The sequence below is a fragment of the Panthera uncia genome, chromosome B1, assembly GCF_023721935.1.
Source record: "Panthera uncia isolate 11264 chromosome B1, Puncia_PCG_1.0, whole genome shotgun sequence".
NCBI classification, from domain to species: Eukaryota; Metazoa; Chordata; class Mammalia; order Carnivora; family Felidae; genus Panthera; species Panthera uncia.
In genome coordinates, this window is record NC_064811.1 from 2043719 (window position 1) to 2065313 (window position 21595).

A 21595-nucleotide genomic window follows, 5' to 3' on the forward strand; every position below is an offset into this window, starting at 1 on the left:
ATGAAACAAGGAAGGCAAAGGTCACGAGGCTGGAGGCTGGGGGCTGGGGGTAGGAGGAGCATGGAGCCCACTTGGGACAAGTGGATAATCTGTGTCAAAATGGCCTGAGCTGTGTAGGAAAAGTTGTAGGGTGGTGTATGCAGTAACACACCATTCCTGCTAATTTAGCAACCTCTAGAGTAGGAGTTCTTAATCTAAATAAAATAATATACATATGATTGTAACAGAAGTCAATTATATTGAAATAATTGTAAAATTTAATGGATTAGTGTTATAAGAAGTGCTTTGTTATCTGAGCATTAAGCAGCAAGGCAATACCTAGGCAAGTTAAAGCCTTGTCCTTTAAAGATCTGTCCGTGTGAAGGGTGTCATTGTTTAGTCCGAGTGGGGCTTTGAAGCTGCGGGGTGGCCTTTGACACAGCTGCTTCCGTGCGTCCATCAACACAGTTGTAGGGAGTCACTAGACAATCCACGTGAGAGCGTGGGACCTGCCATTTGGAGTCTGAACGATTAACGACCAGGCACAGAGCTGCCTAGGGGTTGCTTGGCCCCGTCACCTGAGCCCTTGTGGACGATCTGGCACCGATGTTGTAATTTCAAAGCAGTGTGAGTGTAAATGACATTTTGAGTTATTTCTGACAACTGTAACATGATAGAAAAATCCAAATTTTCTTGGTGATGAAGTCACAGGTACTACTAATATTGTGGTACTCTTGCCTACATTTGTGGTTGGCAGAAATGATGAGTTTTGGCCAGAAGTTAGTGAAGCTAAATGTGAGTTTTTTTCTGTCCAAATTCAGGGACACCCTGATATCGGCCTGTGGATGCCAGGTTAAGAATTTTCCTCCAGGGGGGCCTGGGTGGCTCAGTCGGTTAAACGTCTGGCTTAGGCTCAGGTCATGATCTTACGGTTTGTGGGTTTGAGCCCCACGTCGGGCTCTGTGCTGACAGCTCAACGGCCTGGAGCCTGCTTCAGACTCTGTGTCTCCCTTGCTGTCTACCCCTCCCCTACTCGTGCTCTGTCTGTCTGTGTGTCTCTCTCTCAAAAATAAATAAAAACAACAAGACAAAACAAAAAAGAATCTTCCTCTAAAGCAATATATTGTTCAAAGCCATACACACACACACACACACACACACACACACACACACACACACACACAGATTTACAAATGGATTGGGATAACACATGCCAAATTAATGATTGTGATTTTCTGGCGTGTCTTGTACTCGGGATGGCATATAATATCCCAGAATATGTTATAAACATAATTATGGTGTTCATAGTAGAAAACCAAGTCCTAAACCTCTTAACATCCAGCAGAATTTGTAGGCCGGAGAGCTATTCGGTCCAGTTCTTGGTCACCGGATGCATTTCCCTTGGTGGTCCTAATTACCGATAGAAAAACTGAGCTATTGTGACAAAGGGGATGTCCCCATTCGGCCAGTGTGATTACATGGGCTCAAATCCCAGCTTCTCTGTTTACTGCTTATAATGCCTTGGGCCAATTATTTCACATACCTGTGCCTTAGTTTCCTCACCTATAAAATTAGGATTGAAACAACTTTGCACCTGTATAGCAGCAGCACTCACCTTGTAGGGTTGATGGGAGGATCTAGTGAGAGCAAACCGGGATCTTCTAGCGGAGTGGCTAGCTTACAGTCAGCGCTAATAAGGGCTGCCTGGTATTAGGGCCGTCACCATAACCACTTCCAACGTTTGGGAAATGTTGGTTTAATATTATTTTCATTTCACAACATGATTTAATTGTAAATGTGTTTACGGCAAATTATTTTAAATGTTTGTGTACTTTTAAAAAAAGGCTTTGTTACACCATTTTTCTTCTTAATAGCAGTAATGATTAAACAGGATTCCTGGAGTGGGGCAGACCCACACATCTCACTGGTTGTGGCATGTTGGACAAGTTATGTGACCCGTTTGCTTTGGTCCCTTATCTGAGAAAAGCGAATAGTAGTAGTGTTTTCATCATAGGACGAGGGATGATTCAATGAGTCAATATATTTATGACGCTTCTAGAAAGGTGCCCAGCACATAATAAATACTCAGTAAACTAACTTCCTCCTCCTCCTCTTAGACCTTGGCAGTTTCATCCTTCCTCTGACCCATACTCTGTAGTCAGCATCTCCAGCTTTTTCCTTTAGTGTCTGCTGTGTGCGGTATACTGCTCGTAGAGTGCTGGGCACCTGGAGGTCCATTTATTTATTCCTTTGATCATTTTTTGAATGCTGGAGATACACTGAGAGTGCGGCCACTAACCTAGAACCTGCCATTGAGATTTAATGAAGATGTTTTCAAGACGCAAAAGGTATGGAGAGGAAGGAGTCCCTGCATCTCCCTAGGAAGGCGGGGCAGGCTGTGTGGGGGTGGTTGTGCCTGAGCTGAGTAGAGATTTGCCTACAGTAATGAGCCCAGAGTGACAGTCCAGGATGGAACCTGCTTTTGCTTCTTTGGGACCTTTGTAGACAGTGTGGCTCGGGGATAGTGTGCCTGTGGAATGATGGTAGGCAGGGCTGTGCTCTATTCTGCTTCATCCCTCGACTCAGGAGGGGGCTGTTACTTGCATTTTAGGAAAGTAACCGTGGAAGGCAGTATGGAGGAGGGTCTGGAAGGGAAGACCAGAGGTAGGAAGGCCAGTCAGAAGAAGAGGCTAATGATCTTTTAATAGCGTGGGCAAGGAGAGTAGGGGACAGGAGAGCCTCTGAAGGCAGCGCTGGCCACCTGACCCTCCACTGTGTGCCTGGTGCCCAGACGGTGCCCCGCACACGCACACGGGACTTCAGCTGCAAATGTCTTCTGAATAAATGGGTGGGGCACTTCAGAGAGAATTAGTGCTGCAGTTTCCAGCTCCATTCACCTGGTAGACGGTAGGCAGCCCACTCGAGGCATAGTATGTGGAAAGAGGGTTGAATTCGAGGGGAAGATAAATGGAGTCTGATTTGAACATGTTGACCTTGAGGTGTTCTGGGACCTCTGTGTAGTCTACAGTCGCGATACAAGTCTGGAGTCCCGATCCCAGTTGAAATGGGGTGGTGGAGGGGGGGTAAGAGGAGGAGCAAAAAGGCCACGGAAGAAGCCCCTGCGTGTCCAACCAGTATCTGTTTGGCAGACTGCCGTCGAATCCGCGTCTCTAGCCAGGCCTTCTCTCCTGAGCTCACCCATGCCGCTGTCCTCCAGGTGGCTTTCTCTCAGTTCTCTGCTCACGGTGGTCAAGGCCGAGCTCGTCACTTCCCGGAACATGGCTTTCCCTATTCTTTCCAATCACACTCACCAAAACTGTGATATTTTCTCTTGGATGAAATTTGGTAAAATTTCAGCTCCTCAGAATGCTTAAAATTGAAGGTTCTAATTTCTCTGAGGCTTTATTTTTAATGTTTATTTTTGAGAGACAGACAGACAGAGAGAGAGAGCAGGGGAGGGGCAGAGAGAGAGGGAGACACAATCCGAAGCAGGCTCCCGGCTCCAGGCTCCGAGCTGTCAGCACAGAGCGAACTCACAAACCATGAGATCATGACCTGAGCCCAAGTAGGATGCTTAACCAACTGAGTCACTCAGGCGTTCCAAATTTTTTTTTTAAGGCGCTTATTTAAAAAGATCTTTCTAAAATATTATCTTTTTAGATTTTTATTTTACTTATCTATTAAAACTTTTCTTCTAGTTGAGTATAGTTGACACACAACGTTACCTTAGTTTCAGATGTACAAACAACATAGAGACTCTTACCTCTCTATGTTCCGCTTACCCCAAGTGTGCCTGCCATCTGCTAAAAACACGACCTGAGAGCTTTTCCCACCAGTCTTGTCTCTCTAGGGGACACTCTTCGTCCACATCTTCCAGAGACTCACTCCCTTCACGCCTCTGCCTAAGCTTGACCCTCTTGAGAGGCCTTCTCTGATCTCACCTTCACCTTGCTTGATTTTGTTTCATACCACGTAGCACTGTGTGATTGGCTAATATTTTAATCACTTATCATTAACTGCTTTTTGGTTGTTTTTTTTAAAACCTCCCGCACTAGAATGGAAGGGTGGGATTGTATTTCCTGTACTTTGCAGGTGTTTGATTCATACTAGGTATGCAGCCATGTATGATATGTTACGCCCGGTTTACAAATTTGGAAGCCGAGGCTCAGCAGAGTTACTTATAGAAGGTCAAGGTCACACAGTTTCTAAAAGATAGAGCCAGTGACTAATTGTATCACTTGGGATTTTTATACTTTGTCAAGCTGACTTCTAGATAAGACCAATTGTTTTAAGACTGTATTTTCACTCGCGATGGGTACCGAACTACTCAAACAGATATTGGATATTTCTGATCATTAAAAAAATACTTTTTTCCCCCAATTTAGGAGGATATGGCAAAAAAAGAGGTCGTAGTAAAAAATGGAAGGAAATGCTGAAGCTGCCCCCTGTCAGCCAGTGCAGCGAGCTTAGATGTTCCATTGGTGAGTAAATAGTGCCAGTCTGGGGCCCACGTCGGGCACTGTACCATTCGTTAGGTGTTATTCTTTTAAGAAGTAATATGTGCACATTGTTCTATATAGGACAGAAGAGTAATATAGTAAAATTTCCTCTCCCCATGACCCAACTAATCATCTCTCTAGAAGTGAACACAATGTTTTCAAGGTTCATCCATGTGGTAGCATGAATCAGTACTTAATTCCTTTTTCTTGGCAAGTAACATTTCACCATATGGTTATATCACTTCTTGTTTATCCATTCATCAGTTGATAGAGGAGTTGCTTCCTTTTTTTTTTTTTTTTCGTCTATTATGAATAATGCTGCTAGAAACATTGATGTACAAGTGTTTGTGTTCGTGGTAGAGTACACATAAAAATTACCATTTTAGCCATTTTTAAGGGATCCAGTTTCATTTTCTTGCTTCGGATATCCAGTTGTTCCAGAACCATTCATTGAATGACTATTGAATTGTCTTAGTACCTTTATCAAAATCAACTGACTGTGAAGGTGAATGTTTATTTCTGGGCACTTGTAAGGATACACGTGTTTGCATTTAGGGCCCACTCAGATAATCAGCACAGTCATCCATCTCAAGATCCTTGACTTAATCATATTTGCAAAGGCTCTCTCTCTCTTTTTTTTTTTTTTCCTTCAAATAAGGTTGTATTTGTAGGGATGAGGACCTGATACCTTGGGAAGGCTGTTATTCAGCCTATCACAGATGGTAACTCTAAGCTTAACTTTTTCTTAACCTTTTGAGGAACTGGCAAACTGTTTCCCAAAGGCAGCTGCACATTTCACATTCCCACCAGCAATATACGAGAGTTCCAGTTTCTCCACAGCCTTGCCAATGCTTATTTTCACTATAGTTAGCCTAGCCGGTGTGATTTGCATTTCACTAATGACGAATGATGTCGCGCATCTTTTTATGTGATTATTGGCCATGCTTCTTTGGGTCAACTGATACTTGATCCATAGCGTTAATAGTAATTTTTCTCTGCATGTAGCCCCAAGTGATTAATACAAAGATTGATTCCATTATTTGACACATGCATTATAATTAAGATATTATAAGCTTTACTTTGGGGTTATTTATGCTATTGAATATATTCATAGGATCTTAGAAATATATTCATGTATATTTGCATATAAATTACCTCTGTATACTTCTGATTCTTTGGGGGTAGTTTTTCGTACATAGAATGAAGTAAATGACATTAAATATCCCATTAGTTAACCTTCCCCCCCGCCACTTCATGCTCTTTTTTAAAAATTAATTTTTATTTTTATTTTATATTTATTATTTATATTTTATATTTAAAATTAATTTTTATTTTCATTTTGTTTAAATTAATTTTATTTTTATTGAGATATAATTTACATATAACATTGTATGAGCCTAAGGTGTACCACTCCATTAGTTAACTTTTAAATGTCAGCATTTATTTGCTTCTATGTACCAAGCACTGGGAATGGTGCCACCAATAACAGTGGCTAAGAAGCAGACATGACTTCTGACCTCTTGGCAGAGATAGTTATGAAATAAATCATTGCAGAAATAAGCATAGTTACAAATTGCAGTAAGCCCTCTGAAGGAAAAGTTCTCACCTGCTGGGTAAGTACAAGGGCCCCAAAGTGAGACGGAGCATGGCAATTCCCAAGGACATCGGAAAGGCCAGTCGTACCGGAGCAGAGAGGTGGAGAAGGAAAGTGGCACTGGATGAGAGGAGAGGAGGGAGGCAGGGCTTGTAGGCCTGGTAAAGGCATCCATCTCATTAGAAAGGTGGCGTTGTCAGAGTTCCAGCGGAGGGCTGTCGTAAGTAGACGCACGTCTCTGGAGGGCGTCTCGGGCTTCAGGGTGAGGCATGTAATTGACAGGGTAGATAGAGAGGCAGGAAGGCCATGGGAGAGACTGTCGCCCCGTGTGAGCAAGAAATGATGGCAGCTTGGCATGGGATGGAGGGGACCAATTGGATGGCCATGAGAGATGTTTAGGAAGTAGAATCAGTTGGATTTACATGTGGAGGTAGGAAGGATAGAGGCATTAAGGGTGGCTTCCACGTCTGGTCCACCCACTGAGATCGGGTCCGTGGTGTGAGCAGCTCTGTTTGGACGGAAGGGGCACATTCGTGTTTAGAGATCGGAAGAGTTTGGGTCTGGGGGAGATCTGTGTCTCAATGGCGTTTAGCAGTCATGACTGGGAGCGGATAAGCTCTCCCTAGAGACAGGAAGAGGAGAAGGGGCCCTTGACCAGGTTCAGAGGACCTCACATCCTGGTGTGGCTCGGGCAAAGCAGACCAAGGAGGAACAGCCAGGGGGTCTGTGCGCAGTCTGGGGAGCGGATGGGTCCGGAGAACCGGGGACCAGGGTGGCCCCAGGTTGGTGGGCATGTCAGCGGAGAGGTCAAGCGGCCACTGGACTTATCCCAAGGTCAAGGTCTCTGTTTCACCCACAGTGTTGTTAAGTGAATGAATGAAGGAATGGGTGAATTGGTGACGTTAGTGCAGTTGCTTCAGGGAAGATGTACAAGCCGACTTTCTCACTGAATAAAATGATATTTCCACTCAGATACCCTCTACTTTGTATGCAGCTCTTCGTTTATCTTATTAGTTTATGTGTGTGTTTGATTTAGTGCAGTAGTAGGCACATGCTGGGTCTTTCTAATGTTTAGCCTTTGGTTGTTCTAAATTGGTGGCTTGTAGAGAATCCATGAGCTATAAAACTTAGAGTTAGTGTTTTTACTGAAGGAGGATCACTTTGAAAGTAAGCAAGAGAGCTTTTGGTAAGTGGCTCATCCTTGCCTCAGAATTTGGTGCACTTAGAAACCCCAGTGTCTCATGTGGCTGGCTCCCCTCCCTACGCTGCCCAAGGGAGAGTGCCTCTCGGGGAGCGGACTTTGACTCTGGTGCCCTGAGGGCTCCGACCTGGAAGTCTCCGGTGCTGGCCCTCCCTGTCCCTGTCTACCACGGCAGGGCTCTTCCCCTCTCTGTGGCCTGAACTCCCTGTGGGGCGTCTGCTCACCCATGGCCGGGACAGTAGATGGTTCACTGTGCAGCCTCTGAGGGGTCAAAAGAAGAAGCTGGATCTTCCGGTTCCTGCAGGACCAGGGCTTCTGACGGGAAGACGGAAAGAGGGTGGCTGCTGCTTCTGACACATATTTCGTGGCACATCTCTGTGGTTTATGGTGTTTGATTTTAGTAACATGTGAAATCTAATGTATGGAAAAGTGAAATCATCAATAGAATTGTGAGCCAGATAAGGTAAAAGGAAATAGATTTACGGTTTTTGTGATTATTTAAATGCCAAGCTTGTTTTCGACTGGTTTAGAGAAACTTTTTTTTTTTTTAATTCCCTGATTGTATAACTTCCCATGGGTTTTGTGATGTTGCTGTCATTTCTCTAGGGTTCTGCTGTTAATGTCATCAGTGTGAAAATATTGAATTACTGCAGGATGGAGAAAATTGTGTGATGAAATATTTTGAAATAGAAAAAGGACTTTATTGACTAAATAATCACCTATGTTCCCACCACCCAAATACAAGGGGAAAACTAGAATTAAGGTCTTTTGGAGCCATGCATCGTTTTTGCTAATGTACCCGAGCCAATCTAAGACGATTGGACTGGGTAAAATTAGACCTTTTCCCGTGAGGTGCCCACATCAGTGCTGTCCAGTCTGAACGTCCCTGCTGCCTCCTCACCACGCTGCAGGACCGGCCTGTCCCCAAAACCAAACTCCCATTGATGGACAGCCCGTTCAGCCAGGTGTGTGTGCGGAGCCCCCCCAGTCCCTGCCCTTACCCAGCGCTGTGGGCAGAGGGCGGCAGCGCCATTTTCCAGACGGGAGCGAGGCGCGTGTCACGTGACCCGGCCTTGTCCTAGACCTCCTCATGCTCTTTGATTTTGCCCCGCTTCCTTCCAGAAACATCCAAGGGGCTCTTACCCTGTGTTTATGTTTTTAAAGATCTTTCAGCAAATGTGGCTTGCACCATGTGATCATTTCCTCAGAGATTTTATAGTTAGGATAGAAATTTATACAGTATCTGAGCTTTAGGATCTTATGTTCTTCCTGCTGAACCTGAATTAAGACTTGTAGAGCCATTTAGGTAGCTTCCTTTACAAGTAAGGACTCCTATCTAACAGAGTTCCGGATGAAATCAAGGGTAATCAAGAAATGAATTTGGAAAGTTTGAATGGAATCCATCTCTAATCGAGTATTTTTAGCGTCTAAGGATGATATAAATACAAAATGCAAAACAATCTGAACTATGTACCCACAGTTACGCCCCCACCCCCGTAAACTTCAGATGTTTGGCTTTACCAGATAAACCAGATTAAGCTGGACTGTAACGTTGTCTTCCCGGCCAGGCTGTTCCCTCCTGACCCGCTGCGGTGGCTTCCTCCTCCTGTGTCGCTCTCCTCCCCACATCTGGGCTCTGGAGCAGTTCTGTTTAAAACAAAACAAAACTTTTTTTTTTTTTTTTTTAAGTTTATTTACTTTGAGAGAGAGAGAGAGTGAGCCCGTGTGCACATGAGCGGGGGAGGGGTTAGAGGGAGAGAGAGCAGGGAAGGGTCAGAGAGTGAGGGAGAGACAGAATCCTAAGCAGTCTCCACAAAGCCCCACTTGGGTCTCCATCCCACAAACCTTGAGAGCATGACCTGAGCTGAGGTCAAGAACCAGAGGCTTAACTGACTGAGCTCCCCGGGTGTCCTTACGGAGCAGTGCTTAAACCCGGGATGTCCCACAGGGGTCTCCCACCGCACATGTTGAACTCTGGCCATCGGCTTTGCAGCGCCTTCCTCTGCAAAACTGTTGTTTGTTGAAACAAGCGATTATACACTGGCAACCAAAATATCTGCATCCTTGCGTATCCTTTTCTATATGCAAATTCAGCGATCCAAAGTCGGATTTAGATTCCACTAATTACTTGGCATTAACAAACCTGTTAATTGAGGAATTTGTTATGGCTTGCTTATTTTTTACAAATTTTATTTAATTCTTCAGCTTTAGGGCCACTTTAAGAGTACCTGAGGGGCGCCTGGGTGACTCAGTCGGTTAAGCGTCTGACTTCGGCTCAGGTCACGATCTCGCGGTCCGTGAGTTCGAGCCCCGCGTCGGGCTCTGGGCTGACGGCCCAGAGCCTGGAGCCCGCTTCAGATTCTGTGTCTCCTTCTCTCTCTGCCCCTCCCCTGTTCATGCTCTGTCTCTCTCTGTCTCAAAAATAACGTTTAAAAACGTTTTAAAAAAAAAAGTTTAAGTGTTTAAAAAAAAAAAAAAGAGTACCTGAACATAACGTTCATTTCAGGTTCAGAGCAACTGATTTTCTCAATTTTTAAATTAGCCTATTTTGAACATAACTTTTTTGTGTTTGTTTGTTTGTTTGTTTGTTTGTTTGTTTTAAGTAGGCTTTGTGTCCAGAGTGGAGCCCATTGTGGGACTTGAACTCACGACCATGAAATCAAGAACTGAGCTGAGATCAAGAATTGGACACTTAACCAACTGAGTCACCCTGGCACTCCCATCATTTTTGTTTTATATCCCTCTAGATACTTTGACTAAATATTAGTGCCTTGTTCTCAAAACAGTATCAGTGTTTGGGCTAAGGTCAAGGTATATAACATATTCTCCCCTGAAAAGAAAAAAAAAACCAGTTGAAAAGCAAGTAAGCAGAGGGGCACCTGCATGGTTCAGTTGGTTCAGTGTCTGACTCTTGATTTCAGCTGAGGTCATGATCTCATGGTTGTGAGATCAAGCCCAGAGTAAGAGTCTGCACTGGGCATGGAGCCTGCTTAAGATTCTCTCTCTCTCCCTCTAACTGTGCCCCCCCCCCCACTTACGCACGTACTCACTCTCTCTCTCTAAAATAAAATCAAATCTCAGTGTGTGTCTTTAAAAAAAAATAATTAAGAATATATAATGTTTGTAACTTGTAAAAGTGTAAAATGGTAGCAAAATGGCAAAGAATTTAAAAAAATGTAATTTAGTACATCCTGTCATGTATTTCACCACGTACAATTTGTCCCAAACATACTGGGGGGTAGGCCTGTACAAGGACGGGGCCAGGTCTCTCTCTTGCCCCCTTTTTCCTTCACTGTGATCTTGACTGCTCAGTTCCCCAGGGAACACTGCTCCCCTACATAAATCCTTTTGAAGGGGAGCAGGGACATTTCCAGTTTGCTTCACACACTTTTATCAATTCTTCCAGCTACCTTTTGCTCTGTGGAGGGATTATAAATATTCATGATAACCCAGTCTAGACTAGTAAACAAACCAGTAGTTAAAAAAAAAATACTGCAAATACTATTATTGATTTTATTTTATCAGGTGAAAATGGCAGGCTCAGAAAATCACTTTCTGAATTGTAATGAATATATTTGTTCATTTCTTATCCCCTTTCTCCACCCAGAAAAGGATTATAACAGCCTTTGTGACAAGCAGCCAATAGGAAGACTTCTCTTCAGGCAATTCTGTGATACAAGACATGATCTAAAGATATACATCAAATTCCTAGACGTAGTGGTGAGCAATTTATCTCAGTGTTGAACCACCCAGTCTTGTGCTTTTGAAAATTAAGAGACTCGATCTAAAAACTGAGATCTCTCTAAGTTAAGTAGACCTTGGCAATGATGGTAAGAGGGGATAAACTAGTTTCTTGGTGTCATGTTACCTTGGTGTGGAAGTCCCTATATAATATTCCCTCTTGTCTGCAGTTTTGCCTTCCGGGTTTCAGTTGTCTGGGGCCAGCTGGAGTCCGGAAGCAGGTGACCCTCCTTCTAACATATGGTCAGTGCAGGCACACTTGGAGATATTGCGGGTCAGGTCCAGTTCCAGACCATGTCAGTGAGGCGAATGTTGCAGACTTTGAGTCTGGAGTTCTCTCTTGTCCAGCAAGAGAGTGGATGCAGAATTAAACACGAGAGAGGCTAATGTTGGAGAGGAGACAAGAGCCCAGAGTAAGGGTCCTTGCTCCGTATTTACTAGGATCAGAAGGCTTACAAATGTGATGCACATGCAGAAAGAGACAGTAAAACAGTGATCATTAACTCGTGTGTGAGAGGAAGGGGGTTTCAAAGGTGTGCAGTGTTAGGGGTTAGGGTCAACACAAATCCAAGTCCTGGCACCGAGCAGACGGCTGTTTACTGCAGGCACCAGGCACCGTGTCTGTTTATCTTAAATTATCTAGGGGCAGTGTCAGAGTGTGCTACCTCAGGGTTGACAAGGCATTTTTCTTGCTAATTAGCTCTGGACATTTCCATCCTGCTGTGGGGCTTTCCACTTCTACCTGTTCTCGGACGCTTTCGTCCTGTGGAAGCGGCTTTCCGCTCCTTGCTTTGTTCTACACTGGGGGCGCTTTTGCCCTGTGGTGGCTTTCCGCCCTAAGTCCTGTTAACCCATTGGTGCAAACTCAGGGAATTCTTAAACTTATTCCTTACAAGTGAATATCGCAATGAAGTGAATCAAATGAGCTTTTCTGTTTCCCGCTGCATATAAAAGTTATGTCTAGGGGCACCTGGGTGGCTCAGTCGGTTAAGTGTCCTGACTTTGGCTCAGGTCATGATCTTATGGTTGGTGGGTTCAAGCCCCGCATCGGGTTTTCTGCTGTCACCACAGAGCCTGGAGCCAGCTTCAGATCCTCTGTCACTCTCTCTCAAAAAAATAAATAAACGTTAAAAAAAAAGTTATGTCTACACTATACTGTAATCTATCAACTGTACAATAACATTATTCTAAAAAAACAATGTATATACCTTAATTAAAAAATACTCTGCTGCTAAAAATGCTAACTGTCATCTGACTGTCATCAAGCTGTCATCTTTTGCTGGTGGAGGGTCTTGCTTTGGTGTCCATGGCTGCTGACTGACCATGGTGGGGGTCGCTGACTTGGGGTGTCTGTGGCTGTGTCTTACAATAAGACAAAACACAAGTTTGCCACATTGATTGGCTCTTCTTTTGCTTGAACACTTAGAAGCCATTGTAGTGTTATTAATTGGCCTGATTTCAATACTGCTGTGTCCCAGGAAAGAGAGGGAGAGAGAGGGGATGACCGGTCCGTGGAGCAGTAAGAACACGCACCACATTTACCAAGCCTCGTATGAGTGCAGTTCATGTCGCCTGCAAACAGTTACAAGTGACATCAAAGAGCACTGATCACAGATCACCATAACAAACATAATAATGATGAAGAAGTTTGAAATATAGCAAACGTTTCCACATATGACACAGAGACATGACATGAGCAAGTGATGTTGGAAAAATGACACCAATAGACTTGCTGGTTGCAGGGTTGTTACAAACCTTCAGTTTGTAAAACAAAACAAAACAAAACAAAACAAAACAAAAAAACCTAAAAACCAAACAAAAAACACAACACATTATTTGTGAAGTGCAATAAAGCAAAGCACAATAGAATGGAGTACACCTGAATTCTTTCAGAAAAACATGTGAGACTCTTACCTATTCTCCCTGGAGCTCCTGCAGCCCTTTCCTTCCTGGCACCTTTACTCGAATAAGACAGGGCTTTGAAAGGAGGTAATTTTTTTTTCCAGCTAGAACTTGGTGTGGTGGGGCACGCCTACCCTCGTCCAGGAGTAGAGTGTGGATATGTCTTCGTGCATTGGCTTATATTTGCCAAGCTGCTATATTTTAAGAATTTAAGGACCTATGATTCTTCTTTATTTCAAAATGGCTAAGCTGCTTTGCTAAAGCTGGTCCAGGTTTGGACCTCCTGGCGGTGTGACGAGACTGGGGAGCGCCAGTTGACTGGCGTGACAGGTTCTGCTCTGGTCTGGTTTTGGTGCCAGCTGTGTGGGGCGATGATAACACCTGATGAGGCCGTGTGTGGGGCACTTGCTCCTGGAACCACCCTTGTGGGAGGCGGTTACAGGTCCTTGGAGCTTCTGGAGTGCTGACATGGCGTCTGATCTCTCTGCCTCCTGGCGCCTGGCATGGCTGTTCGCTCTCTTCTCTGCTCCGTGTTTGTTGACTGAATTAAGGGCCTCTGTGTCAGTCAGTGTTCAGTGAGAGAAACAGAGCCAAGAGGAGACATTTATTAAGAGATTTATGGCGAGGAATTCGCTTACATGACTGTGAGGTCTGGTCAGGAGAGTCTAAAATCTGTAGGGCAGGAGGGAACCCTCCAAAAGGAGAGAAGCTGCTGTCCTCAGGTAGAACTCCTCTGAGGAAGCCTCAGCTCTGGCCTTAACGTGCCTTTCAGCTGACTGAATCGGTCCCGCCCAGATTATCTAAAATAATATCCTTTACTTGAAGTCACTGGTAAAGAGTTTAATCACATCTGCAAAGCCCAGCTCAGCAATGACTAGATTCGTGTTGGAATGACTGGACACTGCTGCCTGCCAGGCTGATGTGTCAAAAGATGGTCACAAAATCACAGGGCTTTCTCTCCCACTCATTACGTGCCATCTAGCATCCAGAATGTAAGTTGAAGGTTCTTTAAGTAAACAGTGTCTAGTTCCCAGTCAAGGTGAGTAGTGCCCTTGAGCACAGAACGTGAAGCTGGCTCTGGCCGGCCGTCAGCCCGATGGCCGTGGCTCCTGTGTTGGGGAGGATGCGGCAGCAAGTGTGAGGTTCAGTCGACGCACTTCCTTTGGTCTTTGTTTCCTCACCAACCTCTTCGGCCCCATCTGGCTAGTTTCACTGCTCTTCTGAGGCCCCGACTTGCAGAGCCCGGTGGCTGCACGGAGGCCTCCTCATGCCTGAGTCTCCAGGTCTGTTGACATTGTCGAGTACCTTCTTCTTGAAATTCTTATCCAGGCTTTAATGATTTCTCCTCTGGTTTTCTCTCTTCTCTTTCTTCTGTTTCTTCCTTGCCTATCCTTTGTAGGTGCTTAGATATCGATCAGGTTCTGCCTTGACCTTTCCTCTGTTTTCTGGCCTGTGTGGTAGTGTCCTCTCTTAAGGTCCCTCATCTGACACCTGTGAAGGGATGTGACTTCTCTGGGAGCTCTGCACTCAGGTTCTCCTGAAGTGCCTCTTGGGCATCTCTAAAATGCTATCGCCTAGAACAACCCAAGCTGTTTATTTGATTCTATTTTACTTGGCCACATGTAAGGGCTGAAAGTGTAATATGACAGAGCATTACTGGATGTGTTGCTCTACTGCATTATTCACGCTTTAAAGAAAACTGTTATCTCCCCTCGTTGCCATTCGTTTCCCAAAGAAGAGCTGCAGATCCTTGATCGATATCAAATCGGTTAGAGCTACTCTGTGGTTCACAGGGTCCTAAGTGAATTGTGTATGTCAGAGAATTTGAAACATTGTGAAGCCGGCAAAGCTTAGCTACCATTTTTCTTTGTTCTCCTCTCTACCATCAGGCAGAATATGAAGTGGCTGATGACGAAGACCGCAGAAGTTACGGACTGTCCATCTTAGACACGTTCTTCAGTGCTGCTGAGGTGCGTTTTCTTCTTTACATGCGCAGAGTTGTAAATACTTACTGAAATAATTAGAGTACATAACCATTTTTTCTTAGTTGGGTAAGATATGGCAAGTATGTTAAAAATTTTAATTTCTTATAAATATTCCTCGTATGCATTTTCTTTTGAGTCAGTGAGGAAATTAACAAATCTCTTAGAAAGTTGATTCAACGAGTTTAAAAGTTTCTGTATCCTCAAACAGAATACAGAATTAGAGACTTTCATGTGTCTGTCTTGGACTGAAAATAATATTTTTCTCCTAAAAGCTTTAATGAGTCTTAGTTTCTATGATTTTTGACTTGGTAGATTCTTACAGTTTAGTATACCGCTCTAAGCCACGTACATGTAACAAGTAAGAGTCCTCTGAGTTGGGTACATTATTATGTCTATTTTCATATGCGAAGACTGAAGATCAGAGTGGTTGAGTGACTTACCAAAGGTTACACAGCTGGGAAGTGCCAGGGCCAGGCATCAAACGTGTAGAGACTGGGGTTGGAGAACAGTGTAGTGAGATTGAGTCCAAACTACTCAGTTGTCGAGCCTGGCTAACTGAGGTTGGTAGAGCCATCAAGCGGGGGGAGCTCGCTGGTACACGGGGAGAAGGCCAGTGGACTAGCAGGTGGGTACAGAGATATACACACAATCGGCAGAGGCAGAGGTGTGGTTCGGACCGGATAGGTTTTGACTCCAAAGCTTGTGTTTGTCTTAGCCTCCAGCCTCAGTACCATGGCTCCTAGATCATTCTTTTCCAACACAGCTGCTACAGCATCCACGTACTTAAAGATACCCCCAAGTCACTGATTGGGAGGAATTGATGGGAAGTTGCATTTAGCTAGTTTATTTTTTATTTTTGAACTTAAATCACTGAATAGGATTATTTTTTTGACAACAGGAATAAACCTTTTTTTTTTACATTAAAATAATTTTGACATTGAAATTATCGTATAACTGTATTCACAATGATTATAGAATGAATCATTGAAACATTGGTTTAATTTTCCCCCTGAGTGTTATCCTTAATCTCCATCATCTACTTCTCCCACCATCCCACCGGCCCTCTGGTGACCATCAGTTTGTTTTCTATCATTAAGAGTGTCTTATGGTTTGCTTCCCTCTCTTTTCTCCCCCTCCCGCGTGTTCATCTCTTTTGTTTCTTAAATTCCACATATGAGTAAAATCACATGGTATTTGTCTTTCTCTGATGAATTTCACTTAGCATTATATTCTCTAGCTCTATCCATGTCGTTGCAAGTAAGATGTCATTCGTTTTTCATGGCTGAGTAATATTCCATTGTATACAACATATGCCACATCTTCTTTATCCATTCATCAGTCGATGGACACTCGGGTGCCTCCGTAGTTTGGCTATTGTGGATAATGATGCTGTAAACACAGAGGTGCATGTATCCCTTTGAATTAGTGTTCTCGTATTCTTGTGTTCTTTAGGTAAATACCCAGTAGTGCAATTACTGGATTGTAGGATTGTTCTTTAACTACCTACCTAACTATTAATTTTTAACTTTTGGGGGAACCTTCATATCGTTTTCCAGAGTGACTGCACCAGTTTCCATTTGCACCAACAGTGCAAAAGGGTTCCCCCTTCTCTGCCTCTTCGCCAACATCTGTTGTTTCCTGAGTGGTTAATTTTAAGCATTTTGACAGGTGTGAGGTGGCATCTCACTGCGGTTTTGATTTGTATTTCCCTGATGATGAGTGATGTTGAGCATCTTTTCATGTGTCTGTTGGCCATCTGGATGTCTTCTTTGGAAAAGTAGTTCATTTTTGCTTTTACTTCCTTTGCCTCTGGAGATGTGTCAAGTAAGAAGTTGCCACGGCCAGGGTCAAAGAGGTTGCTGCCTGTTTTCTCCCGTAGGATTTTGATGGATTTCTTGTCTCACATTTAGGTCTTTCATCCGTTTTGAGTTTATTTTTGTGTCTGGTGTAAGAAAGTGGTCCAGGTTCATTCTTCTGTGTGTCGTTGTCCAGTTTTCCCAACACCATTTGCTGAAGAGACTTTTTTCCATTGGATGCTCTTTCCTGCTTTGTCAAAGATTAATTGGTCATATATGTGGGCCCATTTCTGGGTTCTCTTTTCTATTACATTGATCTTTGTGCTGTTTTTGTGCAAGTACCATACTGTCCTGATGATTACAGCTTTGTAACACAGCTTAAAGTCCAGAATTGTAATGCCTCCAGCTTTGGTTTTCTTTTTCAACATTACTTTCACTATTTGGAGTCTTTTGTGGTTCCATACTAATTTTAGTATTGTTCTAGCTCTGTGAAGAATGCTGGTGTTATTTTGATAGGGATTGCATTGAATGTGTAGATTGTTTCAACATTTTAAACAATATTTGTTCTTCCAGTCCACGAGCATGGATTGTTTTCCCATTTCTTTGTGTCTTCAATTTTTCATAAGCTTTGTATAGTTTTCAGAGTACAGATCTTTTACCTCTTTGGGTAGGTTTATTCCTAGGTACTTATGGTTTTTGGTGCGATTGTAAATGGGATTGATTCCTTGATATCTCTTTCTGCTGCTTCATTATCGGTGTGTAGAAATGCAACCGATTTCTGCACATTGATTTTGTATCCTGTGACTTTGCTGAATTCATGGATCTAGCAGTCTTTCGGGTTTTCTATGTAGAGTATCAGGTCATCTGTGAAGAGTGAAAGTTTGACTTCTTCCCTGCCGATTTGGATGCTTTATATTTCTTTGTGTTGTCTGATTGCTGAGGCTAAGACTTCCAGCACTATGCTAAACAACAGTGGCGAGAGTGGACATGCCTGTCTTGTTCCTGACCTCAGGGGGGAAGCTCTCAGTGTTTCCCCATTGAGGATGATATTATCTGTGGGTCTTTCATATATGGCTTTGATGATGTATTATTGATCAGATCTCTTGTGTTTGTTATGAACTATTTTCTGTATTCTGGTGTTTCAGGTTGGGCGCATAAATATTTACAATTATTATATCGTCTTATTGGTTTGCCCCCTTTATTATTATATAGTGTCCTTTTTTGTCCCCTATTACAGTCTTTGTTTTAAAGTCTGTTTTGTCTGATATAAATTTTGCTACTCTGGCTTTCTTTTGACCTCCATTTGCATGATAGATATTTTTCTTTCTCCCCACTTTCAATCTGCTGGTGTCTTTAGGTCTAAAATGAGTCCTTTGTAGGCAGCATATAGATGGGTCTTGTTTATTTCTTTTTATCCACTTTGTCACCCTATGTCTTTTGATTGGAGCATCTAGTCCATTTACATTCAAAGTAATTACTGATAGATATGTATTTATTGTCATTTTATTACTTGTTTTGTGGTTATTTCTGAAGATTTTCTGTGATCCTTTCTTGTTTTTCTGTCTTTCATAGTTTGCTGCTTGTCTTTAGTGATATATTTGCATTTTTTTCTTTACTCATTTATTAGTGGTTTTCGATTTGTGGTTATCAAGTCCAATGAGTATCCTTATGATCATTGCTTTAAATACTTCATCAGGCATGTTACTTATATCCGTTTTGCTTGGCCGTCTGGTTGTGGCCTTGTTTTGTTTCCTCATTTTGTCTATGTCTCTGTGCCTGTTTCTGTGTGTTAGGAAGTCAGCTACGCCTCCTGTTCTTGAGGGAAATGGCCTTATGAAAAAGAGGTCCCCGCAGTGCAGTGTCCCCTGTTCCCCAGGCCCTGGCGCTTCCGGGAGTGTCTCCGGTGTGTGCTGTGTGCACGCTCTTATGTCCTAGATACTTTATCCTTCAGGCCAGTTGTCTGCAGAGGCTTTCTTCGCCTGTTGTGTGCAGTGTTTGATGCGTTTTAGGTGCTCTCTGGTGTGCTTGTGAAACGTGACCTGTTGCTGCCGCCACCAGAACAGAGGTTCTGGAAAACTCCCAGGTTGGGAGACCCAGCGTTGGCATGGGCTTGGGCCAGTCTTCTGGGGGAGGGGGCCTGCCACGTGGGACTGAGGCGCAGGTGGCTGGGGAAGGGTGGTTCTTCTGGAACGCGTGGTGGGGGACCCGGTGTAAGCAACTTAGGTGCTGAGTGTTGGGGTTGCCCTGCTTCCCGCAGGCGGCTTTGTGCTCGTGCTGAGGGGCCGGGGAGGGAAATGGCACCCGCTAGTTCCTTTATTCCCAGAGAGGTCCCTCTGTGAATACTGCCGCTCTGAGACACACTCCCAGATGAGCAACTAACCTCCCCACTGTGTGCCCCAGGCGCTCTTCCGATCACTGTTTCCCCGTGTATGTCCGCAGGCTGTTTGCCGGCCTTTTCTCCAGGAGCAGCCCAATGTCCTCTGAGCTGTCCCAGAGCCAGGCATGCTGACCTTTCATACTCCAGGCTTTAAGCCCCGCTGGTTGCAAGAACTCATGAAATTCGGGCCCTGTCTCTTTCCAAGCCAATTGCTATTGGGGTTCGATTTCCCCATGTGCTCCCCTGTGTGCTGGTCTGTCTCTCCTCCTTCTTCACGACTCCCTCCCCACCATCATGGCCATGATTTGTTTCTCTCCCAAGCCGCATCCCCACATTTCTATCTTTTTTGATGTGGCCTCTTCTCTAGTTGTGGATTTTATTCTGCCAGTTTTCAGATCGACTCCTGGGGTATTTCTTTAGTTATCTAGTTGTATTCGTGGGACAAGGCAAGCCCAGGGGCCTCCTACTCTGCCACCATCTTTCCCTCCCACCTATCAAGTTCTTTTATCTTTTTGTTACCTCTTTTTTTCCCTTTACCTTTCCTGAAGAAATACTGACATAGCAAGGGAGGTTGTCAAGAAGAAAGACTTTATGTATTTATTTTTAAAATATTTTATTTTATTTTTCGAGAAAGAGAGAGGGTGCAAGCGAGTGAGGGGCAGAGAGAGAGAGAGAGAGAGAGAGAGAGAATGGGAGAGAGAGGGGGAAAGAGAGAGAGAGAGAGAGAGAGAGAAGCAGGGCTTACCCTAAGCGGGGCTCGCACTCACAAACTGCGAGATCATGACCTGAGCCGAAGTCAGATACTTAACTGAGTGAGCCACCCAGATGCTCTAAAGATTTTATTTTTAAGTCATCTCTGCACCCACCATGGTGGAGCTCAAATCTACAACCCTGAGGTCAAGAGTTGCATGCTGTATTGACTGAGCCAGCCAGGTGCACCAAAAGACGTAACTTAAAAGGAATCCTGACGGATGTAGCAAATGTAGAAGGGGAGCGGAGGAGTGCACATGCCTCTGTGGCTCAGTGAGGGGTGTTTATGGGCGGCCTGAAGATGGTGTAACTTGAAAGCTTTTTTTTTCTTAACATCAACTGGGGAAACTATTCTTGTGCTTTATGTAAAAATAACAATGGGTCACATCCTTATTGTAGATTTTCTTTTTCCTGTCTTTTCTTTAAAAACAACAAGCATCCTTTTTTTGCATCTTGAAAAGGGAACTCCTTTATTCAAATTCCAGCAATGCAGAATTCTTAAGGCATCTAAAAGTAAGGCAAGACTGTGTATATTCACTCTTGCCTTTCTTTTTTCTCAGTCACTTTAGTTTTTCTTAGTTTTCTTTTCAGTATTCCCAAATATTAAAATTCAGTCATTTGATTCACAGTTTTAAAGAATCGTGACCAAAGCCCAGTGAAATTTATTCTAGGAATGCAAAGTTGATTCAACATCTGATAATCAATTAATATAATAGAGCATATTAATAAAGGACAAAACCTGTCCCATGATCGTCTTAGTAGAGGCAGAAAAACCATTTGACAAAATCCAAAGACTCCTTCCTAATGCACGTATTCAACAAATTAGGAACGGAACGGAACTTGCTCAACCTGATGAAGGTCATATACAAAGCACAGCTAACATCATATTTAAATGTGAAAGGTTGGATGTTGTGAATAATGCTGTGAAAATGGTGTACAGATGCCTCTTGACAACCTTGCTTTTCTTTCTGGTTTTATTTGCAGAGGGAAAGATCTAAAAAGGTGGACGACACAGTGAGCTCTGGAAAACGGGAGTGGGGTGCAGGGTGAAGGTGGCATTTTGGCTTGTTATTTCATACACTTGATATTATAAATTTTTTTTTTACAGCAAGCTTTAGGTTCTGTTTACAATTGGTAAATTATGAAAGCACTAATTGTTATGCATTTGATTTGTTCTGTACTAAGAAATCGGCAGCCCCTTTACCAGAAATACCTTCACGTGTTTTGAAAGAATGTAGGTTGAGACTGAAGGAGAACCCCTCCAAGGACGTCTTTGAGGAGTGCACCAGGTGAGCACCGGTCGGGCCCTACACAGACTGAGACGGGGGCTCCCAGGGGGCTTCCCTGCAGGAGACAAGTTCTTATTGGAGTGCTTTCCAAAAGAAAATGGTCACTGTCACTAGGTAGAGCTAAACGAAGGGTGATAATCACACAGATGTAAATGACACACTGAAATGGGTCACATTGTGGAGAGCCAGTGTGTGCACAGGTTTTGTGGGCCCCTGGCCCCTCAGCTCAGCCTTCTAAAATGCTTGTGTCTGGGATGAAAAGACTGGCATAAAATGTTGTTTTTTAAAGACCTCGGCACTCGCTGAAAATTTCTTTTCTCTGGATGTTTGCAATGTGGACAGGAAAATTCTAAGTCAGAGCACTTTGAGTAAATCTGGCATCCTTCTGTACATAGGAAGAAAGAATGGTTTCTGGAGTGATCTGGCCTGAGACACGTGTGGTCCTTTGTACAGTTAGGCAGCATTCGGGTATCACTTACCCA

The 21595-nt window shown here is 43.7% G+C and overlaps 1 protein-coding gene across 1 annotated transcript in view; it reads left to right on the forward strand.

Annotated features, from left to right (window-relative positions):
* Nucleotides 1–21595, forward strand: part of GRK4 (G protein-coupled receptor kinase 4) — a 95101-nt gene that overhangs the window by 23737 nt on the left and 49769 nt on the right. The window contains 4 exon segments of the mRNA XM_049632619.1: nt 4365–4460; nt 10881–10993; nt 14806–14886; nt 21010–21113. Of these exon segments, the coding sequence (XP_049488576.1) occupies nt 4365–4460; nt 10881–10993; nt 14806–14886; nt 21010–21113 (394 nt within the window).